This window comes from Python bivittatus, unplaced genomic scaffold, assembly GCF_059951505.1.
Source record: "Python bivittatus isolate LINGU-HERP-01145 unplaced genomic scaffold, Pbiv_v1 ctg000440_np1212, whole genome shotgun sequence".
NCBI classification, from domain to species: Eukaryota; Metazoa; Chordata; class Lepidosauria; order Squamata; family Pythonidae; genus Python; species Python bivittatus.
The window spans coordinates 3,033,530-3,061,146 of NW_028277063.1; the positions used below are offsets into that span (position 1 = coordinate 3,033,530).

The 27,617-nt window shown below is 43.0% G+C and overlaps 1 protein-coding gene across 2 annotated transcripts; it reads right to left on the reverse strand.

The window, feature by feature from the left end:
• Positions 1-262: 262 nt before the first annotated feature.
• SPHK2 (sphingosine kinase 2) lies at positions 263-26,368 on the reverse strand. Of its 2 annotated transcripts, none has more exons than XM_007423017.4 (6): positions 26,070-26,368; positions 24,535-25,595; positions 11,268-11,417; positions 8,809-8,903; positions 7,965-8,080; positions 263-6,591 (listed from the first exon to the last, which is right to left on the reverse strand). In XM_007423017.4, the coding sequence occupies exons 2-6, from the start codon at positions 24,956-24,958 to the stop codon at positions 5,574-5,576; spliced, it is 1,803 nt and encodes a 600-aa protein (XP_007423079.1). In that variant the 5' UTR covers positions 24,959-25,595; positions 26,070-26,368; the 3' UTR covers positions 263-5,573. The 2 variants fall into 2 exon arrangements, with proteins under 2 accessions (XP_007423079.1, XP_025019038.1); XM_025163270.2 differs by having other exon boundaries at positions 263-4,117; positions 5,570-6,591; positions 24,535-26,368.
• Between the last annotated feature and the right edge of the window lie 1,249 nt (positions 26,369-27,617).

Here is a 27,617-nt window from a genome sequence, read left to right on the forward strand (position 1 = left end):
ACACCATCCTCCTTTCAATGGTCTCATGGCACTAATTATTATTATGAATATATATATATATATATATATATATATATATATATATACACACACACACATACATACACACACACACACACACATTTAGTCAAGGCAGCAAACATACCTAATATTCCTGTCTCCTACTTTTCCCACAACAACCCTGTAAAGTGGGCTGAGAATGACTGGCCCAAAGTCACCCAGCCAGCTTTCAGGCCTATATGATGGTCCTCCCTTTTTTAAAAAAAAAAAAATCTCAAAGCAATCTTATAAAATAGGTGAGGCTGAAAGAGAATGGCAGAGTTCACCAAGTCAAACAGTGAATTGGAATTTAAACCTTATTCTCTCCAATAGAAATCCCACACTATCTAATCTTGTATCACCCTGGTTCTTTGATGATGAGCCAATTTCATTCTTTTTACAAAACTGTTCCATCATGGCTGCTAAAAAATTCTGTGTCGTTGAGAAACTGATCACTCAAAACCTAGTTGTAACTACTTTTTTCTTAATGAATTAAAGTTTCCCTCAAACAACCAGGATGACAACAAACCATTCATTGGCAGACTTGATGAGGATTCTGGAAGCTCCTACAGAATTAGTTATCTGAGTCTTCTGATCAGGGGTCCTGACAGCTCAGCTACTGATAAACTGGTTTAAGTGTGCAGTTAGATAAACCTTGAGTTGTATAAAATGAAGGTGGGATTGAAATTGAATAATACATTAAAAATTAAAAATAAACCTTCAGACATTGCCCTACCCCATTTACAATTGCAAGCACTGCAGAGTATTTTTTTTAAATATGATTCACATTTTTTGCCATTTCATAAAACTTCTGAAATTGGCAAGGGACAGGAACAAGAATAAGCTCCATGTTGCCTTTGTATTAATTTCAAGTTATCTACAAGGGATCAGTCTCTGGGAAACAAGCTTGGCAGGGAAACAAATGAAGGAAAGTAGGGAAGAGAAAGGGCACATAAAAGGAAAAAAAAGGGGAGGGAGGGAGGGAGGATAAGGCTTCACTGTAAAACCGTTGTTTAAAAATGGCTTTCTTGAGAAGCTAAAATCTACAGCAAATCCCAGATAAAGCCACACAGCCTTGCCTGTTGTCCTCTTTATTTTGAGCTGAGCTGTCTTACCTTGCCCCGAGACCAAGGTGGGAGGGGGTTATAAGGCTAGCAGCAGAGAAAGGCATTTTCCCACCTTCCAGACTTCTACAAAATTCTCCAGTAGGTCAGGGCAAGGACCAGCACTCAAGCATGGATATATTCATATGATGAGGAAAAAGGGGGAAAAGATGAAAACAGCAATTCTACTGACTTCAAAACTCAAAGGAGCCCAAGAGTTGCTCCTATGTGCACATATAAATAACGAGCTGTTAATATTACTGCTTTGAGAGAGCACGTCTAGTATTCTTCTCAAGATAGTTAAATGTCTCTAAGAGAATGAGGACAATACTTAATATTGCTCCTTGCACATGAGATGGATCCAGAAAAAAAGAGATCCCTTAATGATCTTCCATGCCACCAGTGCCAAAAAATCTTCCTGAAGAAGAAGAAACTGGAGCAGAATGACTCATGTTTGACATGTTAATGCAGCAGTATTTGATAAAGCAGAGTTGGATTGGTTAGGTACCTATCAAGGCCCATAAACACAGAGAGGCCTATCACTGACCCCCAAAGCTTCCTGGCCCTGTTGCCTGACTATTGGTGACAATCCTTTGCCACGTGGACAAGCAAGACAAGCCCAGGAAGTGCCCTATCCTTCAGGACAACGGATGGACATTAAGAAGAGGGGTACCCAATCAAGACATCTTGCCCCAAACGTTTCCTTTTCTCCAAAGAACAAAAAAACAGAAAAATCTGACGTTGATGCTACCAGATGCCGCTCCCTTTCTCTGCTGAGAAAGGGGCGGGGGGGAGGACACTAGTTCCTGCTATTTTCCAGTGCCCTGAATCAGGACTGCAATGTTGAGCAGATATTAATTGGACATTCAAATGGGATGAGCTATCTTCAAGGGGTAGCTAAGAGCAGCAGGATGCATACTCCAGATTCATTCCCAACCTCTCCATGTTGAGGGGGAACATTTCTAGTGATGGTGCAACCATGTTCAGGAGAACAGTTACAACCCTCTTGGAGGTCAAGAGCCCCAGGAATCAGGACTTCCAGTCTCATGGAGAAGTATAACTCAGTTCAGCTAGCTAGCACTTGCACACCCATTTCAGACTTCTCTCTTCAACAAGAAAGGATGGGGATGAAGGGGCCACCACCCCATTATCCCCAAAGGAGTTCTGATGGTAACTATTCACCCCTTAGTTTTCATAGCCATGTTCAAGCTAAGCAACAGAAGTTAGACTGTATAATATTATTTGTAAATATCACTTCAGTTGTTAAAGACCAACAAGCAGCACAGAGTGGCAGTCATTCTTAACAATATGCTGCTCATGAGTATATTTAATATATACTATATTAAAAATTATAGTTTTTAAGAAAGGGGGAAGAGGGATTTCAGCCATGGGAAGTGCGTGCTCCACCCTGTCACCTGCAGTCCACCAGCAGTGACTTCTGCCATCATGTTCTCAATGCCATGTTTTTTGCCATCCTAGGCCGGATACACTTTGAGGGCCCCTCTAGCCCAGAAGAGAGAGGGATTCAGACTTGCATTAATCCTTTCTTTCTCCCTCCACCAAGCAGACTGGATGGCAGAAAATCAAACAATCAATTAGGATGTAATTTGGAAAGCAGGAATTTGTTATGGCATTCAGAAATGGGGTAAATGGATCACTCTCCATACAAAAACTCCCTGATATGCTAAGTTTGCTTCACTTCCAGCAAGCACTTCCTAACATTTAGGAAGGGAGGTTACTATTTTGTTATGGCTGCCAACATTCAGGACCCCCTCCCCGATCTACATTTGATCAATGGATCCAAATCTACTTTCTGCTCAGCCTTACTATAGCTCCAGCAGGACTAAAATACTTGCAACTGAGCTAAGTACGAAGTCACACCATGATTACGGGGAACTAGAAATTAACTCCTAAGAATAAAGATGGAACCGGGAATACAGTACTGTGTCTTCAGAAGACAAGATGGAACAGGAATCTGGTAACTCTCTTCAAATGCCTGAGACTATCACCCAGTCGAAAGTCAAGACCAGCTCGCTCTCAGTCCAGTGTGCAGGACATGGGATAATAGATTTAAGTTACAAGGAGGCAGATTTCAGCTGAGCACGAGAAAAAGGATTCTTAACAATCAGAGCTATTCAGTAATGGAGCCCATGATTGAGGAAGGTGATACGTATCCTTTGCTGCATACGTTCGGCTGGAGGCTGGGCAGCCTTTAATTTGGATTTTTTGCACTATGCAGGGATTGGACTGAAGGGCCTAAATGTCTAGGCTTCTATGATCTAGTTAACAAAATACATCCCAAGTTATCAGCTTCTGCCTTGCCACCTTGCTTTTATGGGCCTGATTCTGTGCTTTCGTAACTGTCCCCTCTTTTTACTCTGTCATCTTTTCTGCCAGTTCAATCCTCTTCTTGTAACTCTCCCAGAAGACAGACCACGAGGAATAGCTACCCTTATGGATGCTTCTTGACTCACATGCTTGCTTCCAGCTTGAGTTTGATTAGAGAGTCGAGAAAGGATAGAGCAATAGGACATGTCCAAATTTGCACGACACGTCCTAAAACATCCACATGAAGGAGGAAGTCCCACACCTTCACATCCACCTTTTTCAATGTTAATGAAACACTCAAGTCAGTGAAAAGCCAGAGTAAAGTCAAGGTTGACTCCCGGCGTTTATGTCCACGTGGTTTTCTTGGCAGTGTTACAGAAGTGGCTCGCCGCTGCTTGCTCCCAGGTTCAGGAAGTTTTTCCAACTTTCTGGTCTAGCCTACAGCTGTGGCATTCCAAAGGGATCTCTCACTGAAGTATTAATCAGGCACTCCTGTTCAGTCTTTTGCGATCAGGCAAGTTCTGCTAAAGTTGGCCTAGAACTTGCAGCAAGTTGAGATCCAGTCTAAGCAATTACTTGCTGTATGGATTATCACTTTATGAACTTGGGAAAAGTGTGACAAGGGAGATGTTAACCAACTTGGTCTCCTGGTTTGAAATTAGTTATGACAGAGAGAGAGAGAGAGAGGGAGGGAGGGAGAACATGTATTATAAGCTTTGTTTCATATACAGACACATATCTATTACAGTTTTTGATCATTTAATTGCTTATTAGCCCCCACATGGTGGGGAGGGGAAAAAAATAATCACCGTAGCACAATTCTTCCCACAAGAAAAATCCAGTTACATTCATCCAGTGTATTCCTACACATTCAAAGTCATGATACGAAGGGGAGATGATACTCCCAGCTCCCTCTAGCATACCATAAGCTGGTTAGAAATGAATGGCTGTAGGTTGCAGAAAACATGGTCCCCTTCCTTCCCTTATATGGCCTTGGTCATCCATGGAGAGGAAGAATGGCAGAACAACCCAAACGCAACTCCCTGTAAGCCAGGAGGGAAGATATAGCAATCGGCCTTAATTATGTATCTTAACAAAACAGAGACAAAACACTCCAACACACTTAGCAAGTTACCTGGTACATTCAATGTCCAGTTTCAGAGGCATTCACCCTGTATTTCAACTGAGGAGCCAGGGGAAACGTGTGGTCTTCAAATATTGTTCAACTCTCATTTGCCCCAGCCCACATGACCAGCAATCAGGGATGGGTTTTGTAGTCCAGCAATATTTGAAGGGACATAAGTTTCCCAATTCCAGTTTATAAGGATAGGTAACATATCAAGAGTGGAACCGTAGGGGCCTGTACATGAGTCTGTCTTGCTCAGTCCCCATCCTTTAGCTCTTATGAAATGTGAGCAAAAAATGGGTGAGAACGTGGAATGGGAGACTGGCCTCTTGGAGAAAGAGGACAGAGGAATCCCATTTCACCAATGGAACATACAGTTTTGCTTAAATGCAAAGTCTAGTTTTAAAGCAGTATTGAAAAAACAGACTAATTTCAGTTTCCAGGGTTGAAGGACAGTTGGAATATTAGTGTTCAATTTTTCCTTGACTTCTTGAGCTACACCACCATCCTGTCCCTACAGCTTCAAACAAACCAGGATTTGTAAGGGTCTGGCAAAAATATAGGATGGATAGATGGCTGCTCACTTTGCTGCTGTCTCCAACCCCCAATAGTGAGAAAGGCTATTGCCAAGGTGCCTGTAAGCCCTAGAGGAAGAGCTAACTTATGGCTGGACAAGTATGACAGAAAGAAGTGCTGGGTAGAATGATGGGAGCCCCAGGTAAATAATCCAGGTATGAAAAATGCATATAAGAGCACTACATTTGTGTTCCACCTCACTCACACCCAAAGACTGGTAGCCAGGTGGCTTCTGATTGATGGAAAACCATTAATAGGATATATGATGTGTGCCCTCAAACGCTAGAAGGGTAATGAGTCATTTTAAGCAGCTTGCCCTCTAGTGGCTGGAGAACAGAGAGAAGGAAACACAAGTTAAATTAGAACTGTTAGTCTTTGCAAGAGAATTAACACAAACCCTGTCAGAGTGTAGTCAACTTAGACTGGTTGATCCCAGTAACTAAGTTGGCAATTCCGTGGTGAATCTGTCCTTGGATGGGTCCATATTCCACCCGTTCCCCATCAATGGTGATGATTCCCTTCTGAGTGAGAGGCTCTATGCGGAAAGCTCGGACAGGGAGGTGCACGCAATAAGGACTCTCCTGCTCAAAATGAGTGCCTTTCTCCATGGCTAAGAAGAGGCGAATCAAGGCTGCCCGGGAGATGCCTGCCTTGACAAAGCAAAGATGGATGAGGCCATCATTAAAGCAAGCAGTGGGCATGGTGAAGAGGTCTGCCCCTAAGTGAGTCTGGTAAATGGCCAGCACCAGCACAAAATCGTCCTCCACAGTCACCCAGGACTTGGGCACTGGTTGTTCAAGTGGGGCCAGGAAATCATCCAGAGGGCCATGCATTTGCTGGGCAGAAGGCAACCTGTTTGGCAGAACTTTGGGCAGATCTGTGTGCTGGGGCCTCTTGTCTACCACCACTTCTGACAGGGTTTCAAAACTGAAGCTGGATGCATGGAAGCTGGAAGAAGAAGATGGGGAGCTGGGTGAAGGGGTGGGCTCTTCAGCTGACTCCATCTCATGAAAGCAGAAGGCCTGGCGTTCCTCGCAAAGGCCCATATCAGAGACAGTGCGGTGGAGGGGCAGATGTTGGAAGGGAAGGCTCCCATTAGCTGCTACGGTGATGCTGCGCAAAATAGGCCGATGAGCTGCACAATCAGGAGCGGGCAAGTAGGAGAGCCGCCCCCGGTAAGTGTTGAGGGAAACCAGGCGAACCACTGTTCCCACAGTGAACCGGGCCGGGCCCATGTGCCGGTACTTCTCACTTTCAATGTCCACATCTGAAATGAAGCCCCAAGCAACACTCAGGAAGGAGAAGACACGGGTGCCTGATGCGGTGGTGATGGAGACCAGGTCCAAGGGGGAAACTGCCCCATGGCACAGCAGAAGGGTGCAGTTTGTCAGCAGCTCCTGTCCCAAGACCTGCTCAAACCTGCCCAATGGGGCAAAAAACAGAGACAGAACAATGAAGACCACCTAGAGTCACTTGCCAAGTGGGTGGCAACCAACCAACCAGCCAGCCAGCCAACCAACCAATCTCCACCTCTTCTGAAGGGCAAAAAGGGCAGGATAGTGTCAGTGGAAAAGCACTCAGAAGCAACATACAGGAAATCTACTTTTACCTCAGATTTAGGAAATCAACTAAGTGGACAATCTTTTTACAGCTGGAGGAGGCACTTTGGGTTTTTAATTTTCCTTTTTTAGCTTCTGGAGGGCTGCCTGCAGACATGGCAGTGATCGCGGACAGACATCATGGGAGGATAGGACCCATTTTTATCCTCTTGGGTTAGGGGGAGAATTGAGAGGTTACAAGGACAAAACAGAAGTTCTTATAGAGACCTCACTCATCTACAGTATTTTGTCCCTTTTTTAAGCCTAAAAAACGTGAAAAATCACGCTTTCTCATCCAAAGCCTAAGTATGTAATGAAAGGGAAAGTCTCTGAATGGAGATCAGTTTCTGGCAACTATACCCACCCTCTGTTCTTGGTTGTATGGCAGAGATGTGTTGTTATTGGCTTCATCCCGGAGCCTGTTTCAACTTTACAGTCTCCAGCCCTGGTATTTCTTGGCAATCTCCCATCCAGGTAGGAGGCAGGCCTGACCTTGCTTAGCTACGCATCTGAGAGCTGGTCAGCCAGGTATGACTCACTGTCAAGGCCCTTGCAAGTTATTATGAGGGTGAAACAGGTTGGGCGGGGGAGGGAGTGCAGGACAGAAACTTAGTAAAGGGTTATGATGCTCATTACTCCACACTGCAACATGGGCCAATTGATGTAAGTGCTCTCTCTGCCCTCATCACTGCCAACGTATCTTCTCAAATATGGTATTTTTATATAATTAATCACAGGACTAGTTTCGAAGCCATGGGCTTGTGTCCAGCAAGCTTTACTTGTGAATCCTAGGCACAGAGGAGACTAGGATGTGAATCCTAGTCTCCTCTGTGCCTAGGATTCACAAGTGAAGCTTGCTGGAAGGAAAGCGGAGAAGGGTGAATGCACTATCTTATAATCTGCAGTTCTTCATCCAAAAGCGACAGGAGCCCATACAAGCAAGTGGGAACTCTAGCACAGCTGCACAAGTGAATCCTAGTCAGTGTTGGCTGGGGAAGAAAGAAGACCCCCTGGGCATGCTCCCTGATACTCGTGCATGGTACAGCTTCACATATCCAAGAACTGAGTCTTGGAGAACACAGGATTCAATGCTGCCAACTTCTGGCTTGGGCCTTGGGGCTACGTTGCAAGGCCAGGATCATGATGGGCCACAAATGCCCCTTCCCAGGATTTTAGTGGGGGTTTCCCACTTACCCAGCACTACAATTAATAGCGGCTGCCACTGCATTCCCAGACCCGCAGGGAAGAATCCCAAGAGGGATTTTAACTGCTTCCTCCCAGTCAGGACGTTCCATCAAACCGTTAATAACCTGGAAGGAAAGTGGAGAAGGGTGAATGCTTATAATTTGCAGCTCTTCATCAAAAAGCGACAGGAGCCCGTATGAGCAAGTAGGAACTCTAGCACCGCTGTTTTAAATGTTCTTCCAAGGAATCCTGGACTTTCTTGTAAAAAAACCTGATCAGCCGACAAGATTCCAAAAAGCAGCTTTGCCCTCTGCTGTGTATCTGGAAAAATTCAGTGCATCCTTCCCAGATCTGGTGCCCTTCCCTCATATGGGAACTGTAGTCCAACATATCTGGAGAGCACCAGCTGAAGAAAGGCTGAGCTAGTGTAGCAAAGGCCCATCTCACTATCTACATATGATCTGTGGCTGATTTGTCTGCACACATACTACACTGATTAAAAACAAAGCCAGATTTTAGCAAAAAGACATAGGGAGGAACATACAAAACAAAATCCAGGAAATTTCATTCTTCTCAATTAGCCTCTTTCTTCCACTTCCACTTTTTATCTTTTGATAGCCATCTTGGGCCACGAAACGTTCGTCTGAGATGAAGACGGAAGAGGGAAGGAAAGACAACCCCTTCAGGGAACCAAGGCGGCCTTCTTTTCTCCATATCCCACCAAAATAGACTTGAGTAGTTAATTTTTTTCCAGTTTTAAGGAAGCAACAAAGGCAACTAACTCTACAGGTAAGTGGAAGTGGGTCTGAGCGGGTGAGAAATCTGTGGGCTGGCTTTTTTTTAATAACAATACCTCATGAAGAAGTCCATCTCCTGAAATGACCACAATACCATCCCATTCATCTAAGGAAATGCTCTGCACCAGCTCCCGGGCGTGGTTCTGTCTCTCTGGGGAAGACAAACATACGCATAATGGTAACTAGCTGAGCTTCAAGGCTATTCTCTGACCTGACAAACTGCTTCAATGTCTGGTCGCCTAGAGACAATCGTGACTTGTCTTCTGCAACCAAAATGTTTATTTATAAGCATATGGAATGAAGACACTCTTGTATTAATTACTGAATGAATCCATGGCAGGATGAAGCTATTGGACAGAGAGTATTGTTGTTGCTGTGAATGAAATTCAGAGGCTATAAAATAAATAGGTATAATTTCCACATTTCTGTGAACAATTAATTCTAATCATATTTTGGCGGTTACGCAGAGCTTTGGGTGTTTGAGGTACTGTTGTGTTTATTCCTTCATATGCAAATTTCAGCAGCAGGAAGCATCATTATTCTGAGTGGTGCAGAGCGGGACAGAGGTGAAGGGAAGGTTGTGTTTGGCTAAAGTTTCCTAGGGAGGATGTGGCTGGAGAAATATTTGGCCCACAAACTTCACAGCTTTTCCACTCTTGTACAGGTGCTCTTACAGACACTCCTGTTCTCAAATGTTGCAAGATCTTCATGTTCAGTTGGTAAAACCTAGTATATCTGGATCATTCTGGAGATCTGCCCATTCCATCCATCAATATGTAGCCAATCCTGGCTTCTGGAAAACCCTGAAGCAAAGGCAGATATAGCAAATTCTAATATGTAAACCTGAATTTTGAGGTTTCATTTAGTTAACATAATTCATAGATGTTTATGGAATTATGCCCCACAGATTTGTCTAAATCCCCTCTTAAAGTTATCTAAGAAAGGAGGTAAACTGATAGTCTCATTTTTTTCTGCAAGAACCTGAGATCCACTGAAGCAGGGCATACTGTGAAAAAAAAAAGAGATTAGAAAAAATTATGTTCTGTTTACCAGAATTTAACTGAATCCGATGGATTTTGGCTCTTAGTTTTCTCTATATCTTTTTTAAATATACAGGCTACCTAGCAGACTTTTCTTGTTTTCACTCCCCATAGATCAGTATATCTGACAATGGATGGAAACAGCGTTGAGTTTAGCAGCTGGATTTCATATTTTCAAAAATGGGGCACCAAAACTTAATGGCTTTATTTCTTTGGAGAATTCTTGGTTGCAGCCACCTCTACACACAACAAGATCTAAGTTTTGTTCGGAAATTAATTCCACTATCTTTCCAAGATTAACCTGGTGAAAACATGGTTTGAATACTAGACATGCATCTACCCTTCTGTTCTGATGGATTTTGAAGCATCTTGGTTCAGTTTACGAGTAAAGTAAATGCACTAACCTTAACCCCCAAAACAGAATAATAGATTTTATTTCAACATATGCTGGGTTTTCCACCCCTCATGGTCAACATGGGATGTTAAAAGTTAACTGAGCTCATATTTTATTCTCAACAATCCACTCTGAGTTCTCCTTACTTCTAGCTTTCTCATTTCACTAGTGTAATTTGAAGATCAAGCTGGGAGCTCTTTTGCTGATAGTTTAAAAAACTGGAGGTGAGAAATCCCTACCACATGACTTAACATCACCCAGACAAATCAATCAGAGATCTATCAATCTATTCCACATGTGACACAGGGTAAGAGGAGGCAAATCGATGGCTCCAAGAATTTATGGCCTCTCAACTCCTTCCTTCAGCTCCTGGAGGTCTCTGTGACTACAACTGCCAAAAAATATTATTTTTTACTATTTTGATATGTAAAAGAAACAAAACACATAATTTAAGCCCTAAAGTAGGGTTTTGAGGTTTTGGGGGTTTTTTTGGTGCCTTCAAGTCAGCCTCGACTCCTGGTGACTGCCTGGACTAGTCCCTGCAGTTTTCTTGGCAAGGTTTTTCAGAAGTAATTTGCCATTGCCAGTTTCCTAGGGCTGAGAGAAAGTGACTGGCCCAAGGTCACCCAGCTGGCTTTGCGCCTAAGATGGGACTAGAACTCACGGTCTCCTGGTTTCTAGACTGATGCCTTCACCACTACCCCAACTAGCTCAAGGTACGATTACCCTAGTTAAAAAAGAGCAAAGAATATCATCATCATCGTCGTCATCATCATTATCATCATCCTGGAAAATCAGAGTCATTGTGTGCATCCCAAATCAGTTTTGCATTCTTGTCCCACCCACTATGGCTCCAAAACATTAACTCCTTAAAAGGAATTTTATAGGTAAGGGTTTGTTTTCTAGGCCAACTTTCCCCAAACTGTTGGTCTTCTGATGCATATGGACTGTGACTCCCAGAATTCCAACTAGCAGGGCCAATGGGATTCTGGGAGCTGTAACCCTAACGTATCTAGAGAGCATGGAGAAGGCTGTCAAGATATAAATTTATCTAGTCACTTTTTTTCCATTGGAGCCTTACCTGTTTGGATCAAGTTGAAGCTGACATCGGCCTCTGTAATCATGGGAAGGATATGATTCTGACACCACTGCAATGCGTTACCCTTGCCTCCAAAAGGGTTGAGCAAGAGGAGCAGGCGACGTGAACGTGGCAGAAGATTACAGCTAATCTCTGATGGGAGGAAAAGACAAGATTGAACACTGCAATTTCTAAGGATCATGGAGCAAATTATGGATTTATCTTCTACCTAATGCAAAACTAAAGTATAAGGTACAAGCTCCAGTGCTGTGCTGAAATTAGCTTCACATACTGAACTTATTAAGGAAATATCAACAAAAGCTCCTGAGATTCTAATCTGTGCACACACCAAAGGTAAGTCACATGGGATCTCAGACAAGGGTGGAAAAGGCAGAGAGAATGGAGTATAATGAGAAAAGAACAGCAAATATTTAAAATTTGGTCACAGTCAATATTTAGATTTGTGAGAAATCAATAGTAGATGTAGTCTGGGAATGTCTGCGAGCCAAAGTGGAAGCTTGGGAAAGAAATGTAGTCAATTATGAGGCTGAATTGATTAAAATCTGCATACAAAAAATAATAGTCTTGATTAAAAGACATTTCCTTTGTCTTTACATGAACGGATGTCTTCCTATCATATCTTGTAAATAATTTACTTAGAACTATTGCTTCCATGAAGTAGTTACGCTCATACTCAATAAACCAAAACTCCCATGAATTTTGTACTTGTTGTACACAAAGAACAATGACTAAACTTCCCCCTTCTACTCTGCTTGGCTATTTCTGCTGTGGAACCCACTAAATCACTCATAATCTGAAATTTTACTATATTTTGTTATTTTTCTTGGCTTCATATCCCCCCAAACAAACCAAAAATTGTAAACCAATTTATTTTTTTTTAAAGGATTTTCACATTTGCCTCGGACAACAGATTTCTCTGAACAGACCTGGCATGTTTCAAGTTCTGGCTAGTTTAGCTATTGCCACCGATGATAGTGACAGGTGAACGTAGCACATGTCTGACCCAGTTTAAGAGGGTCCATTTCTACAGAGGCTTCTTTTCTGTCAGATTTATACTCTGCTGCCTTTCCTCTAGTAGCACAAAGTGCCATACAGAGCATTTGTCCTCCAATTCGTCTCCACAACAGCCCAGTGAGACTTAGAGCCAGTGACTGGCCAGTGAGCTCTCAGTGAGCTCCATGGCCCAGGGTACACCTGAACCTGCGTTTCCTTAATTCTAGTCCAACGCCTTAAACACTATACCGAGAAGCTGACAATCCAGTAAGAGAATTGTGCAATTTTCTGAGAAGGCTGAAAAGGACACGTGGACATATCATTTCATATTATATATGTTACTTCTTTTCTGCTGTGGTTTGTTCTTTCAGGTCTTTATGAAATTTCAAATAACCACAAAAGCCACTGAGACAGAAACAAAAACAAAACAACCATTGAGGCAGAACACCACAAATAACCACAGTGTTATACACATAGTGGAACGTCTTCCCAGCACACAAGGAAAAGCATCATGTCACTTCGGCATTTGCACAGGTACTGCTAGCTAAATTCACACTTCAGGAAACAGCATCTGCCTTCTGGTTTCTCATGAAGACATTCGAAAATGCCAGCACACATAATATCCTTCTCCCCAGTGCAAGCTTCCTGCTCGAATTCCACCCACGAGATAAAGCAGCTTTTCCATACCACAGGCAAGACGGAAAGACAGATTAATGCTGAAGGATGAAGTCTGCAGTTCCAAATAACGTACTGGTCTTCTCAGGATCAACAGCTAATCTCCTAATTTTAGTTCGCAGATACACGGCTTTTCTTAAACCTCACAGTATTTGAAAGCTGCCTGAATGGTGTTTTCAATACTTTGCCCTAAATAATGACCTTTCATGCAGTTGGCTTGATCTCTGAGGATGCTACAAAGCTGGCTGTATGCACTGTATTGTATTGTATGTATTGACACACATGGATCAATACATCTACGTATTTATGTATTTGTATCCATATCTATTAAAAGTTCAATCAAGTGCAAGATGAAGGCAACTGCACTGAGAGTTATGGACCATAATCTACCACATTAGTCCAGCGTGTGGGAGTAAACTGGTGTTCTTTGATTTCCCAATCTAGGGCTGAATGGCTGATTCCAATACCCAGCTGGCCTCCGTGTCTAAAGGAGGATTAGAATCTGGGCGTCCCTGCTCCTAGTCTGATATCTTAACTGCCATACCTATCAGATTCAGCCCAAAGAACTCCACGAGACAGTACAGATACAGTTCCATTGCGTTTATTAGCTTCCACCTCAAAAACAGAAATCTCTCCAGACTGAATCTAAACTTCCCAAGCCAGCAAGCCAAAACACCGTGAATTCCTTAGGGTGCTGCCAGTCTCATCTTCTTAACCTTTCCATGCTCCTGTTGGGAGCTAAGGAAATGCTTATCTCCCCGAGCACGGCCTTCGCCATACCATTCCATCACAATACCATACTGGCATGTTCTCTCTCTCTCTCTCATTTTATATGCAGACATAAACTTTTGGAGAATCCAAGGACCACGTACCACACTTTACCAACTATTACCAATGGATTATAATTTTTAATGTGACTCTAGGAGAAAATTATTAAATATATGGTATACAATCACTAGCTATGGTTCAATTTAAAGTCAGTTTCAGTGGTTGTCCAGGACTCACTCATGTCTTTATTCTGACCCTACCTATTATTTAGGTTTATGGTTCCCAGCACTCCATCCAAAGCTCAAATGCAACCCTGGGCTTGCAAACCATAATGGTTTCCTTTAACCAGAAGCTTTGGGTTGGATGTGAAAGAGCCCTATCCGACCCGGGCAAAGTACTATCAAAGTAGAAGCCAGGGGATTAGTTAGCTAGTTGGGTCCCACCAGGCTTGAAACCACTGCATAGACACCATCCTCTCAACCTGTCTCTAATAATCTCACAAATCTTCCAAGAACAGTCCTGAAACTCCTTGATATCATCCCTCCACCATGTCATCACTTTCTACTTTCTTCAGCCTTGCCCAGTACATTTTTTCCAGTCTGTCACTGACTCACATCACATCTCTCAAGTATGTAAGTTAGTGCTTGTCGATCATCGTTTCAAAGAGTTTGTAAAACTGTATTTATTAATGACAAATTGTATGCTGCTCCAATCATAACAATTCTGAGAGGTTAACAAGAAGCTATACAGGGAGGAAAAAAGAGGGCAATTAAAAGCAATCCAAAGTGCCACACGTGGGAGGTAGTCTTCATTCATTCCCCAAAGCTCTCCTGAAAATTCAGCTTTAACAGCTCTTCAAATACATAACAGGGTTCTGATAGCAGCCTGGACTGGAAGCAGTTAATCCCAAGAACAAATATCTCAGAGTTTTCATTAAATTTAACTGTTATTTCCTGATTTAGTAGGGAAAGGGTTAAGGCAACAACACAAGAATTCTGGTGAATATCTTGCTGTCAAGTTCTTTGGATGTAAGGGAGAAACAGCTTGGTTTTTCTGTTTTTTTAATTTGAGAAGGAGGGATAGCCTGCATCCGGAGATTGCTCCTAAAATGGCTGCTAGTATTCTTATCACTGTGTGAACTAGCTCTCACAAAGGAACTGTCAACCTTTATTTGGCCCAGGATAAATTGACTAATTCTTCTTCCTATCCTTGGCATTCTTACTGTTCCCTGATCCATAATTCGAAGGCATCTGCAGTGGTGCTTAAAGTTTCTGAAACCTTTTGAATTTTTAATATTTGTGCATAAATCTGACCTAAAATCTGATCTGTCCTCCACACAACTCTTAAAACTAGGTAAAGAGAAACCAATTAAACAAATGAATCAAAAACATTATACTTGTTCATTTATTTATTGAGGAAAATTATCCAAAACTACATATTGGTGTGTGGCAAAAGTATGGGAACCTTTGCTTTCAGTAACTGGTGTGCCCCCCTTGAGCAGCAATAACTGCAGCTAAACATTTCCAATAACTGTTGATCAGTCCTGCACATCAGCTTGGTAGAACTTTAGCCCATTCCTTCTTACAGAACAGGTTCAACTCAGGGATGTTGGTGGGCTTCCTCACATGAACTGCCCGCTTAAGGTCCTTTCTAAAGGATTAAGGTCAGAACGTGGACTTGGCCATTCCAAAATATTAATTTTCTTCTGCTTTAACCACTTTTTGGTTGTATGACTTGTGGTTTTGGGTTGTTATCTTGCTGCATGGCCTATCTGCTCTTGAGTTTCAGTTCACAGACAAACACTCTGACATCTTCCTCCAGAATTTGCTGGTACAATTCAGAATTCAGAGAGCACGAAGGAGGGAAAGAGGGCATGATGCGTATGAGCGAGCAAAGGGGGAAGGAGGGTGCTGGTGTGTGTGAGGGAAGGCGTGTGAGCAAAGGAGGAAAGAGGGTGCTGGTGTATGCAAGAGAAGGAGGGTGTGGTGCATGCGAGTGAGCAAAGGGGGAAGGAGGATGCTGGTGTGAGTGAGTGAAGGAGGGCGCGGTGCATGCGAGCAAAGTGGGAAGGAGGGCCAAGAAGCCCCTGAGTCACAGAGTGGCAAGCAGCCCCAGAGCTGTGCGGTTCTGGAGACCCTTGCTGCCCTACAAGGCAGGGTGGCCAGTAGGGCAGAGATGGGGGGGATAGGTGGGGGGGGAGTTGGAGGCAATCCCTTACCTTTCTGAGGTTCAAGGCTGGGAGGGATCAAGCCTGGAATGGCTTGGATTGGGGTGGGTTCTCAACTAACAACCGGTGGTATTCACTTAACGACTGCATCGCTTAGCGATGGAAATTCCAGTTCCAATTGTGGTCGCAAGTCGAGGACTACCTGCAGTAAATCTGACCCAAAAGTTAAACCAAAATTGAATTAGTCAGTATAATTACCTCCACATTTTAGGAGGTAAAGAACTTGGTTTTATACAGTATATGGTTTTACATACCATTCAGGAAACTCCAGCAGTGTTTTAGGTTATATATGTGTTACATGAAACAAGACTGGGCTATTTTCAGACATCCAAGCCCACATGAGGAAGGATAGCAATCAAAGTCCATTTCCAAGGCAGATCTGATACTAGATCAGGGTTTCTCAACCTTGCTGGCTTTCAGATGGGCAAACTTCAACTCCCAGAATTCTTTTCAAGGTTGAGAAACACTATACTGGATTATCCATGCCTCATGATAAAATCCTGACCCTATCCAAGGTCCAGATAAAATCCTGACCTGATATGCTGATCTGTGTCTTTTGTTGAGAAAATTCTTAACAGATAAACTCCCCATCAGAAAACGACAGCAAATAAGTTCTAACTGGTTTGATTCTGACTGTCTGCATTATCAGAAAGTTACTGAGGACACTGATGCATCAAGCCCAGGGACACCCTACCATAAGAAACCACGCTAAAATGTTAAAAATTAGGCATGATTACAAGAAGCTGATAGCCTCTAAAAAAGCTTCCTATATGGTTAAAATATGGTCAAAACTGGAAATTTCAGTGAAAGGGACAAACTCAATTTTCTTCTGGAACACTGTATCTGGTTTATCGAAGGAACATACATTCCAATTTGATATTCCTATTCCAGCTTCACTTTGGCAGGATTTTTAGGCATATTTATTTTCTAATCCTAACCAGATTAGATCCTTTAGCCTTTGAAAACCTTCCCTCGTGGCCTCCAGTGTCAGTATCAGAAATCAAATTTATTATTCAATCTTTGAAATCTAATAAGGTGACTGGAGAAGATTTTCTACCCCCAGAACTCTTCATGACACATATTGATTGGTGGGCCCCATCGTTAGCAGGGCTGTTCTCCCGTATAAATAACACAGTCTCCTCAGGCCTATTTGAGAATGTGCCATTAGAACCATATTGTCAGCATATAAAAGAATATTAATACATTTATCATGGATCTTTGGCATATAAGTGTCTGAACATTCAGGAATCCTAGAATATTATTGACACAGAGCATTGGGGCTAGAATACAACCCTATCTAACACCTTTATGGGTACATTTACACCCGTATGTATTTTCAAGTGGGTGTTTGAGTAGAGAACCTTAACCAAGAATAAGAATCTGGTTCCATGTTTTAGTTGGCCCATTTTTTCCCTAGAAAGTTTCTGTTTATGGAATCAAAAGTCACACAGAGGTCTGTAAAGGTGGTAAACAGTTTCTTGCCATTAATTACTTGTTTCGTTATGAGATGGTGTAAAGTAAAACAATTGTCTATTGTGGAGCGCTCCAATCTAAATCCAGCTTGTTCCTCCGCTAAGAGATTTTTTTCCCCATTACCCAGTCTTCTGTTTTGCTCAAAAGATGTTTGGTATACATCTTAGCCATGATTCTAATAAAGTTTATGGGTCTACAATTTTGGGGGGTCACCCTTATCTCCTTTTTTCCCCTCTCCTCTCCGTGTTGCCTCTGCTGCTGTTTCTTTAAGGTGACCTTACCCAACTTCCTATCTTCCAGATACATTGGACTTCAACTCTCATCACTCCCAGCCTGGTTCCAATGCCAGAAAGCCAAGAAGGGAGAAACTTGCTTAAAGCAAAACTAAATGCAAAAGTGTAATAGGGGTGGGGGATATCTTATTCCCCCCCGTCTTGGCACATTTTGTTGGATGAAGAGGGGCACTCATGCACAGACAAGGGCCCCAGGTTGAAAAGTGAATGGGGCCAGGTCACCATAAAATACAGGAGGGTGCCTGTCTAGTTTGTCCCTTACAGCTGTGGGAAAGAGCCACAACCCAGAAAGCAGCTCCCTGCGTTTGAAGACTGGAGACGAGGAGTCTGGCTCCAGTCTCAGTGGTTCCTGTTGAGATCCTCAGCATTAAACTGCAATGCTGGCAGCTCTGTCTGGGACACAGGCGAGAGAGGACATGCAAAACCTAACACTCCAGGGACTGGGATTGTATGGAGGAAAGGCACACTTAGCCTATGTCTTGCCCCAATGCCTATGTGCCTTTTCATATCTCCAAGGCCATCATGTATTCCTTTGTGCAGCAGCTGGGGAGTAAAATACAACAGTTAGGAAGAACAGACTGTACATGTGTTTGCTTGTTATTACCGTTGTTTATAAACCTGTTCCTCTCTTTCAAGACCCTAACTTTCTATAGTAGATGGCAATGGCAATACATGAACAGAAATCAACCTAAGTAGCAAATGATATCCCTTAGCCCAGTGTTGTCCAAACTTGGCCACTTTAAGATGAGCGGACTTCAACTCCCAGAATTCCCCAGCCAGCCATGCTGGCTGGGGAATTCTGGGAGTTGAAGTCCGCTCATCTTAAAGTGGCCAAGTTTGGACAACACTGCCTTAGCCTCCCTCCCAGAGGGAAGCCAACTGAAGACAGTCCTATGGAGCAGGAGGGACAATCCAGCTGCCAAAAGGGGTCAACATTCTCCCTGTCTTGGGACAATCCCTGGCAAAGGACTCTGGACACTGCCTTGAAGGAGATGGGGAGACCTAAGGGATCACTAGCCAGGAACAATGCGCTCCTAACTACATTTGCAGCTTCCTTGAGCAATAAACCTCATGGCATTATTTAAGATTTATTTTACACATTTGTAGTACCTTTAAAGGCTATACAGCCTCACAAGGTGGTTGACACAACGTTACTAGAATTAAGTCATAGGACAATGTCATGAAATACAAAGTCCATAGAAAAGCACTGAAGATAACTTAATTCAGACTTCCAGATGATGTTCCCCAGCTGATTCAGGCAGATGTTCAAAAGCAGAAGAGCTACAATGGAGATTTGAGGCACCCCAAAGTCAAGGAGCATGAAAAGACACAAGGGTTCAATGACTTCTTCTCAGTCATTGCTATCTCATCTTCTGGATACCTGGAGGAAACTCCATCAAAGGTATTGTGTGAGGGTGGAGGGATGCTCCAGAAAGCCCAATTCTGACTGAATATACTTTATCACAAGACACCAGAAACAAATGTTTATATGCGGGGGGGGGGGGAAATACCTGCATCAAATCAGGGTAAAACCCCACAGTAGGAACAAGGTTGAAAGGATCCAAGTACATCTGAACTAATTAGAAGGACAGACCGAGTGGCTGTCTCCTGCATGAATTTTACTTGTTCCTTGAACCATCCCTTATCACTGTATCTTCTAACTTGCTGAACAGGGAACCTGGACGAATAATAGACCCAAAGAACATGTTAGAGGAACTCACAAACCATACTAAATACTAAACCATAATACAGAGTGATGTGTGAATCCCCACCCACTGTGATTTATTATTTATTTACAGCTTACTATTATATCTTATTGAACAATCAGTGGTATGATATCAGGATAGACAGCTTCCCAGGCCTCATTTTGCAATCTCCATAGCACACCCAAAGAATGCCATCAAAACTCACTGGCAGAACTACAAAATTCTTATGCAACACAACTTCTTGTTGCTCCCCCTTCCACAGTGTCAAAGAGATGTATTAAGACTTCAAGGTGCTTAATTGCTATAAATTACACCTTTAAACCCCCCTCAATAGGCCAGTATTTTTTTTTTTTTTAATGAAGTGCAGCTCCCAGTCAGAAAAACTTGTCCCTCTGCTTAGTATGATGTGCAAAACCAAACAGCGCTCCCACTTCTGATTCCTTTCCCCAAATGCCTGCTTTGTATAAATTGGCAGCAGCAGCGGCGTCACCATCTCTTACCGAGGCTGAGAGACCAACAGGTCTGGATGAAGTAGCAGACCAAAAGCCACTACTTCTGAACCCACCAGGAACTCTTCCTCTCCCAGTTACAATACACATAGCAAAGGCAAAGCGTTTTACTGATCGGTACGTGGAGGAGCAGTGATTCTTCCAAGGAAAACACAACAGATGCAACCCCTTCAAAAGTTGGCAACAACTAGTAACTCTTAATGTGACAGAAACGGAAACTCTCCTGGAGGCTATGAGGATAATTCAATCAATAATGCATGGAATTCAGTGCAATTAATTTGATCGCCCTACAAGTAATAATTATTGAACTATCCCCATGTAATATATAGAGACCATTTAATTATATATGATCCCCATAGACAGTATGATTAAATACAATTGAATTTAAATGCTATTTCATTTTTATGCTGGCATTGCCCACATCTTTTCTCCTGGCCTCTGCTATTTCTCTGCATGCCACACAACGATCAAGAATTATTCTTGTGGTGTGTGTTTGGAGACTAGACTCTTAGGGTGCAAACTGCCCTTCTTTCAGAATTCTTTCTACCAACGTTCTCCTTTATGCTCTATAAGTACAGGTAGTCCTCGTTTAACGACCAATTGTTCAGTGACCGTTCAAAGTTATGACGGCACTGAACGAGTGATACTTACAAACAGTCCCCAAAGTTCCAGCCATCCCAGCGATTGCAATCTGGGCACTTGGCAACTGGCTTGCACTTATTACAGTTGCAGCATCCTGTGGTCACATGGTCACCATTTGCGACCTTCCCTGCTGGCTTCCCACAAACAAAGTCAATGGGGAAGCTGGTAGGGAAGGTCGCGAGTTGCTCCAGTAAGGCACTCGCACTCTCCCCCACCCAGCAGCAGCCACCCCTAGCCCTGCCACCCCTTGCTGGCCACCCGCGCACCCTGCCCTGCCGCAGCCACTTACCCAGCTGCCTGCCTGCAAGGCACCCAGGACTTGCTTAATGACCTGCAATCCTTGCTTAATGATGGCAGTGGGGAGTTCCAGGATTGCCGTTGCTAAGCAATGTGGCTAGGTGATGTGCTTTACAACCGGATCGCTTAGCGATGGAAATTCCAGTCTCAATTACCGTTGTTAACCGAGGACTACTTGTAGTATGAGGTCAGAAACAATAACCCTGTGTTCTAATCGTCTGGGTACCAGTCTCCAGTATGGGGCTTAGATACCAGTTGTGGTGTCCTGCAATTGAGCATTGAGGACTTACACCATACCTTATGCTTTACCATGGTGATGGGAATCCACGTAGAGGCATATCAATAGTGTGTGTATGTGTGTGTGTATAAATAAATGGAGAGTATCAGGATAGAAAAGGTTCTCAAATGATATCTCTCCTATATTCTGGATTTTTACTGGCAGAATGTTACATACAATAAGTTCTGCCAGCATAATGGGATTTCCATCACCATAACTTTTTTTTTTTTAAGCTGTTCAATCGCATCTGATTCTCAGAGACTGCCTGAACAAGGCTTTGCAGTTTTCTTGGCAAAGTTTTTCAGTAGTGGTTTGCCATTGCCTCCTTCCTAGGGCTGAGAAAAAGCGACTGGCCCAAAACATCAGTATAAGGCTATACTATCTGACACTTTGTAAGTAATGATTTATATCCCCTTTTTCTTTCAGCAGACACAAGTGTTCCAAAGTAGCTTTCCATCCAGAAACTGGCAATCTTTAACAAAGTTGTGTCAGCATGTAATTCAAACTACATTCTGGACAGATAAAGTATATCTACATATAAAGCTTATTTAGTATGCTTTGCTACATAGACTTTAGTTTAGAGGGGGAACCCCTCCCATAGTTCACTTGTGTTTTGAATATATGTACAGAAAATTGACTATTAAACTACTGTTTTTCTCCTCACTCCATCCTGCAGGGACCTTTTCCAACTTGACTGAGCAGCTGAAATTCTTCTGTTTTTTTACTTCAATTGAAAAACATCCCATTTGTACAAAGGCAGAGCTGATAGTTTTCTTGTCAATGGAAGTGACAGATCTAAAGAGCATGCAGATTGAATTCCTGATGCAAAACAATCCTTTAGATTTTAGCCTGTCACACAAAATCTTCCGGACGAGGAAAACAGAGCAACATTGCTTCTGATAATACAAACAAGTCTAAGAATCTGGAGAGCATGTGGAAATTCATAACATAAATTAGGAAAGAAAGTTGTTTTGCATCATTTTAAGGAAGTGCTCAGAACCACAAGTCCTACATCACACAGTGATGAGGAAAGCTTTCGATGCTGTGGATTTTCCTGCAAAACCAGCTTCTTCCATAAAACTACCAACCAAATCATAAAGGCAATAAATCACAGAAAACTTCTAGGAGCAAATGTGTCCAACTGGTGATGCACCATACAGAAATTCTTGGGCACCTCTGAAATAGGTACTAAAATGAATGAAGGAGATTGGATGCTGAATGGCAAACTTAAAAAGGCCATGAACTAGCCAGAGATTTTATCAGTTCACAACCATGTTGTTTTGCTTTCTTACAAATCCCTTTTAACATGGACCCTCCTATGCAGTGTTCAGCACCTCCTCTGCAGTTTTTTTAAACTGATGTTGCTGGTAGAGCTGTCTGTATTTAATGCATCATCATCTCTTAGAAAGCCAGCTGTTTCTCTTGGTTACACAAACTTCGAATGCAAGCCTTGTATTCTAAGATGGCATATAGTTCTGTAACAAAAGTACTGTATCTTATGGAACAGCAAATTATTCTGACTTGGTTCTCGAGAGCTCTTCTTGCAGTTAGCTGACTCATGTAGTCAAGCCTGACTTCTTTGTGGAATGTGTAACACAAGATGCAAAATGAGGACAGAATGCTATATCTGAATGTTCTTTCTCATTAAGGGGGGAAAAAGCCACCCACTAGTTTTAGCTAGAGCTACAATCAGGCACTGTTAGGGTAAAGTGTACGTTGTGAACTCTCTACAGGCTCTCGTTAGAGGTTAGAAGCTCAGCACCGGGTAGCAATTGTCCCTACAGATTCCATTTGGTCAAGGTATTTAAACCATGCCATCCCCTCCTGGAGTTAGAAGCATTTAAATCTTCTCCCTGTAATTTCAGATGTACAACTCTAACTCAAAAAATGATTCAATTATTAGTAATGACATACATAACACTTTTATTCTGTAGCCAATACCCATAGCTTTTAATTTTATTACTGTGCTGTTTATTCTACTTGACTTTCCCTCCCCCTCTATTATACATCAGTTGTAAATAAGCTGATGTAAGTGGTGCTGATAAATAAGAAATACCCAGTGAAGAATCGCTATCAGCCTGATGTTACGCACCCTAACACAATACATTCTGTATTCTTTAGAATTGTTATGCTGATTGGAAATTATGGAGCTGAATTCAACAAACTTGGAGAGCTACAGGTTGTAAGAAAGCTGTTCAGCATAAATGGATCATCTCCTTTTGGTTTGCATTTAAATGAATTGCAAGTTGAGTTAAACACATTTGGCTGTGGGACCTGTAGCCATTGTAACATTTGACTCCATACCTCACAGTGCATTTATGCTCACATTTTAAACCAAAATTTCATTTAGTTGGGCGAAACATGTCTTCAGAACTTTTACATGGTTAAAGGAAAAACAGAGAAGAATATATTCTCTTACTTCTATCAGTCCATAATAAGAGACAACTTTCAGTGGCATTATAAGAAAGGAGGAAGGTAAAAGCCCAATTACACAGAGAAACATGAAAATTCCAGCAGTCAAAACTGCTCAGGAGGAAGAAAGATCCCATACAACAGCATCTGGGGAGCTCAGCTTCCTCACCTTTGCATTACGATGGGAATTGCCTTCCATTATATAAAGGCAGGCCAATCCAGCAATCATTTATTCAAATATTCTGTACTTATTAGAAGAGGCAGAATTGTGTTTCCCTCTCAGTTACCCAACACTTCAAAAGCTAACACCTCCCTGGAGTGCAAATTTACATCTATCCAAGGCAATCCAACACTAGGGAGTTGTAGGTCAGGAAAATTAACCTATTCTGCTGTAATCTCAGCAATTTGAAAGTAAGATTATAATAAGAATAGCATAACCTTTCATCAAGCAAGATGCAAAGATGGATAATTTAGAAAGGAATTTAAGGAAATTTATTTATTTATATGTTGAATTTAGACATAGCCCATCTCACGAGGAAGTGACTCTGGGCAGAAATGTTCAGCAAAACGTGCCGTTCTAAGAAAGAGACAGCAGAGACAGGACATTTGCATTTGCTAGGTCACGAGAGCTTGTATTAATATGATTTTGACTTCTTTAAGATTGCTACATCAGCTTGGAAGCATACTAGACTATCTTCACCTATCTCATAAAACTATGTGGCAGGCTTGAACAACAATACAGCATGTTCTCCTACATAAAAAAAACCAAACCACCTTTCCATATCATCCAGATATGAACTCTGTCCCAATGTGCTAATTTTGCTTTTTCTTTAGAGGCTGTTAAAACACACACACGTGCACCTATTACTTGCAGTCCACAGCAATACAGTTTAAGGAACGCCACCGCTTAGAAGCAGATCGCATTTATCATTTCTCCAGGTGAGGAGCGATATTCCCAAAGACAGGGGATCCCTTACCTGTTTCACTCGAAATTGGAATCCCCAGCACTAGGCACTTGATGGCAGTCGCCCATTTTTCCGCCACAGCCTGGTTGTCCTTGTAGTGCTCTGCACCATCCACCTGAAAGGTCCTTGCAATCCGCTGCCGGGCCCGTCCTGAGCCCACCGCCACCTTTTTTCTCTTCAGCGGGTAGGCATAGATGCAGAAGAACGCGGACTGGTTTGTTACCGTATGACTGCGCAGCGTGTGGCAACCCACCACATCTATCAGCTGTATCACGGTCCGCTGATCGGTGTCCGGCTTGGGTACCAGGCGCTGGATATGCAGCTCAGTCCGTGTGAGGCTCAGGGCATAGGTGACCCCCTTAGGGGGATAGGCTCCAAACTCCCCATGGAGAATGGCCTCCGAATCTTCCCGACACGGCTTCAGAACCAAGTTCATCTTGTGCCCGAACCCCAGCTTTGCAGTTGTGCTTTGCACCTGTCAAACTCCCAACCCACTACTACTTAACCCCACCTTCTGGATCCCTCCTCCCAGAACCCTAGATTTGAAAAGCAGGATTTAAAACCTTTCCATCAGCACAGATTTTCCTTAACTCAACTGAGTGGCCAGTGCCACTTACTTTTATCAAGAAACGTGCTTCATCCCTAGAGCTTCTTCAGCATTTTCCAGAGTTCACTGCTCTTTTACTGAGCAGGAGCCTCTGTGTCAAGGAAACCAAACAGGCTTCAGGTGGAAAAATACAGGCATGCCCACATCTCCCCTACTTCTTTAGGGAAAAAAAAAGTTTCTGGTGTGGTCCCATCCAAATTCTAGAGGAATGAATACAGACCTGTCTGACTTATTACAGGTTTAGTACAACACAAGGGTTAGTAAGTTTAAAAAGACTTTTCTTAGCAAAACACGTGCTTGTTCAGGTACATATGTAGAAAATCTTGTTTCCAGCATCATAATTTCACCTTCAGGTAAGGAGTTTATTTACTTAGGAAGCTGTACAGTCTGTGAGAATCTGATCAAACCAGCTGACTGCTTAAAAACTCTCCTTTTAAGGTTTTCTTAGAAGTCTGCTTTTCCAAAGCTTGAGGGAAGGGAGAAGAAAAGAACCTCAGTTAAAAAATAAACAAAGGATGTTAAAAATATTGATCTATTTAGGCAACACTCAGGAATGAAAGAGAAGGAAAAATACAAAAAAGGGAAAAGTCGTGTTTGGAAAGAATGCAGGGGACACCCATCCTACTCTTCAACTAGCAGCAAGCAGAAATAAAGTACTTTTATTAAGGCGCACCATTTGCCAACTTAGCCCAACGGTTTTCACTCCCGAGGTTTAAAAAAAAAATTGGTTTCTCATAAATTTAACAATAGGTTCTAGACTGAGCAAAGGGGTGGCAGGGAAACCACTTTACAAAGCTATTTACTCAAAAAAAGGTGGAGGAGGGCAACAGAGTTGATCATTGTTACACCCACACATATATACATATACAAATTTATCCTGGGAGGGGACAGAAGTTTTAGATAACCCCCCCAGAAAGGAAGGACCCTATTCCCCTCTCACCGGACACCTTTTCTCCAAAAAGCCAGATGACCTTACGAAGGAGCGGCAAGCCCGCTTGGAACCGGTGGGTAGCAGAGGGGGGAAAGGAGGAGCAGCTCCTGGGCACTTCCCAGGGTCTCCCCACCGCTGACAGGCTCCAGTCTTCAGGACCTCTCCCACACTTCTTTCCACGCCAGCCCCCTTCCTGCTCAGCCCCGGCTGCTCTCCCCCTTCCCGAGCCCAGTCCGCGTCCCTCCGCTGAGCTGCTCAACTCCACACTCCCTCGCTCGCTAAACTGGGATCTTTTCTACCTGGGGAAGGATGTGCGGGACAGCAATGGGGCGGGGAAAGTTTTCTCCTGCCCTATCAGAGATCAGCGAACCGTGCCAGCCCCGCCCCCCGACGACACCCTCCTCGGACATTGGTGGGAGGTTTTGCCATCTTTGACGACGACGCGAGTGTAAAGCAGCCATCTTGATTAAGGGATGGGCGCCAGCTGAGCGGCTCAGGTTATAAAAGAATTTTGGTCCGTGAAGGTTCTAATGAAAGATAGTTGTTTCTTTCAGCGATTACAGGTTTGGCTCCCCCAAGGCGCAATTTGAGGGACAATCTGAGCTGCGGACAACGTCAAGGGAGACAGGGGTTTCCTGCTCCCTCCAGGACAGCCATCTTTAATAAGTGAAAAGAATGCAGAATCTGTCTCGAGAAGAGGGATGTGGTGGCGGCCATTTTGGATCAGGGCAGTTTCAGCCTTCACAGCCCATTCGATAGAACGTCAGGCGCCATTTAAAGTTAGGGAAACTTCAGCGTGCGTCGCGTATCGTCATCCATTTTGGATATGGGCAAAACATGGCATCTTCACCTCCCATCTTTCTTTTGGGAACGCAGGCCTTGACTCTACAGTAAAGAGAGCCCCTTGTCGGCCACTTTGGGAAGATTTTCACCCCGAAAGTGGCATATAATTAATTATAATAAATATAAATGCACACTCTCCAGATCATGCCTTTTTTTCTATTTGTTCATATTGTTACATCCTCTTTCAATAGAAGCTAGAAAGTTGGTGTGCAATAAACCTATTTATATACATATACAGTTCCTGTCAACCCAACAGTTCGAAAACTCACGTGAGTAGATAAATGGGTACTCTCACTCTGGTGGGAGGAAAAATGCTGGTGGCGCCTTGCAAAAAGGAGTCGGGAGCAGTTGCTGGTAAGCGTGAAAAGCAGCGCGTGCCAAAAAAGGGCACAAAGCAACGGAAACCCCGCCTCCTGCGCTCGCCAGCTGGGCTCTGCCCTAGGAAGGAAGCACTGGCAAGCCACTTCCGAAACACCTTGCCTTGAAAACTGCAAAGGACTTGTCCAAGCAGTCACTGCAGGGTCAGCAATGACTGAGCGCAGACAAAAAAAAAAAAAACCAGGTAGTCCTTATTTTAGCAACCACAACTGGGGCCAGCAATTCAGTCCTTAAGTGAAGCAGTTACTAAGTGACCCACAGCTGTTCTTATGATCTTACTTCAGCTTTCCTTTGCTTTACAGATCTGCAAGGTCATAAATGAGAGGACTGGTTGCA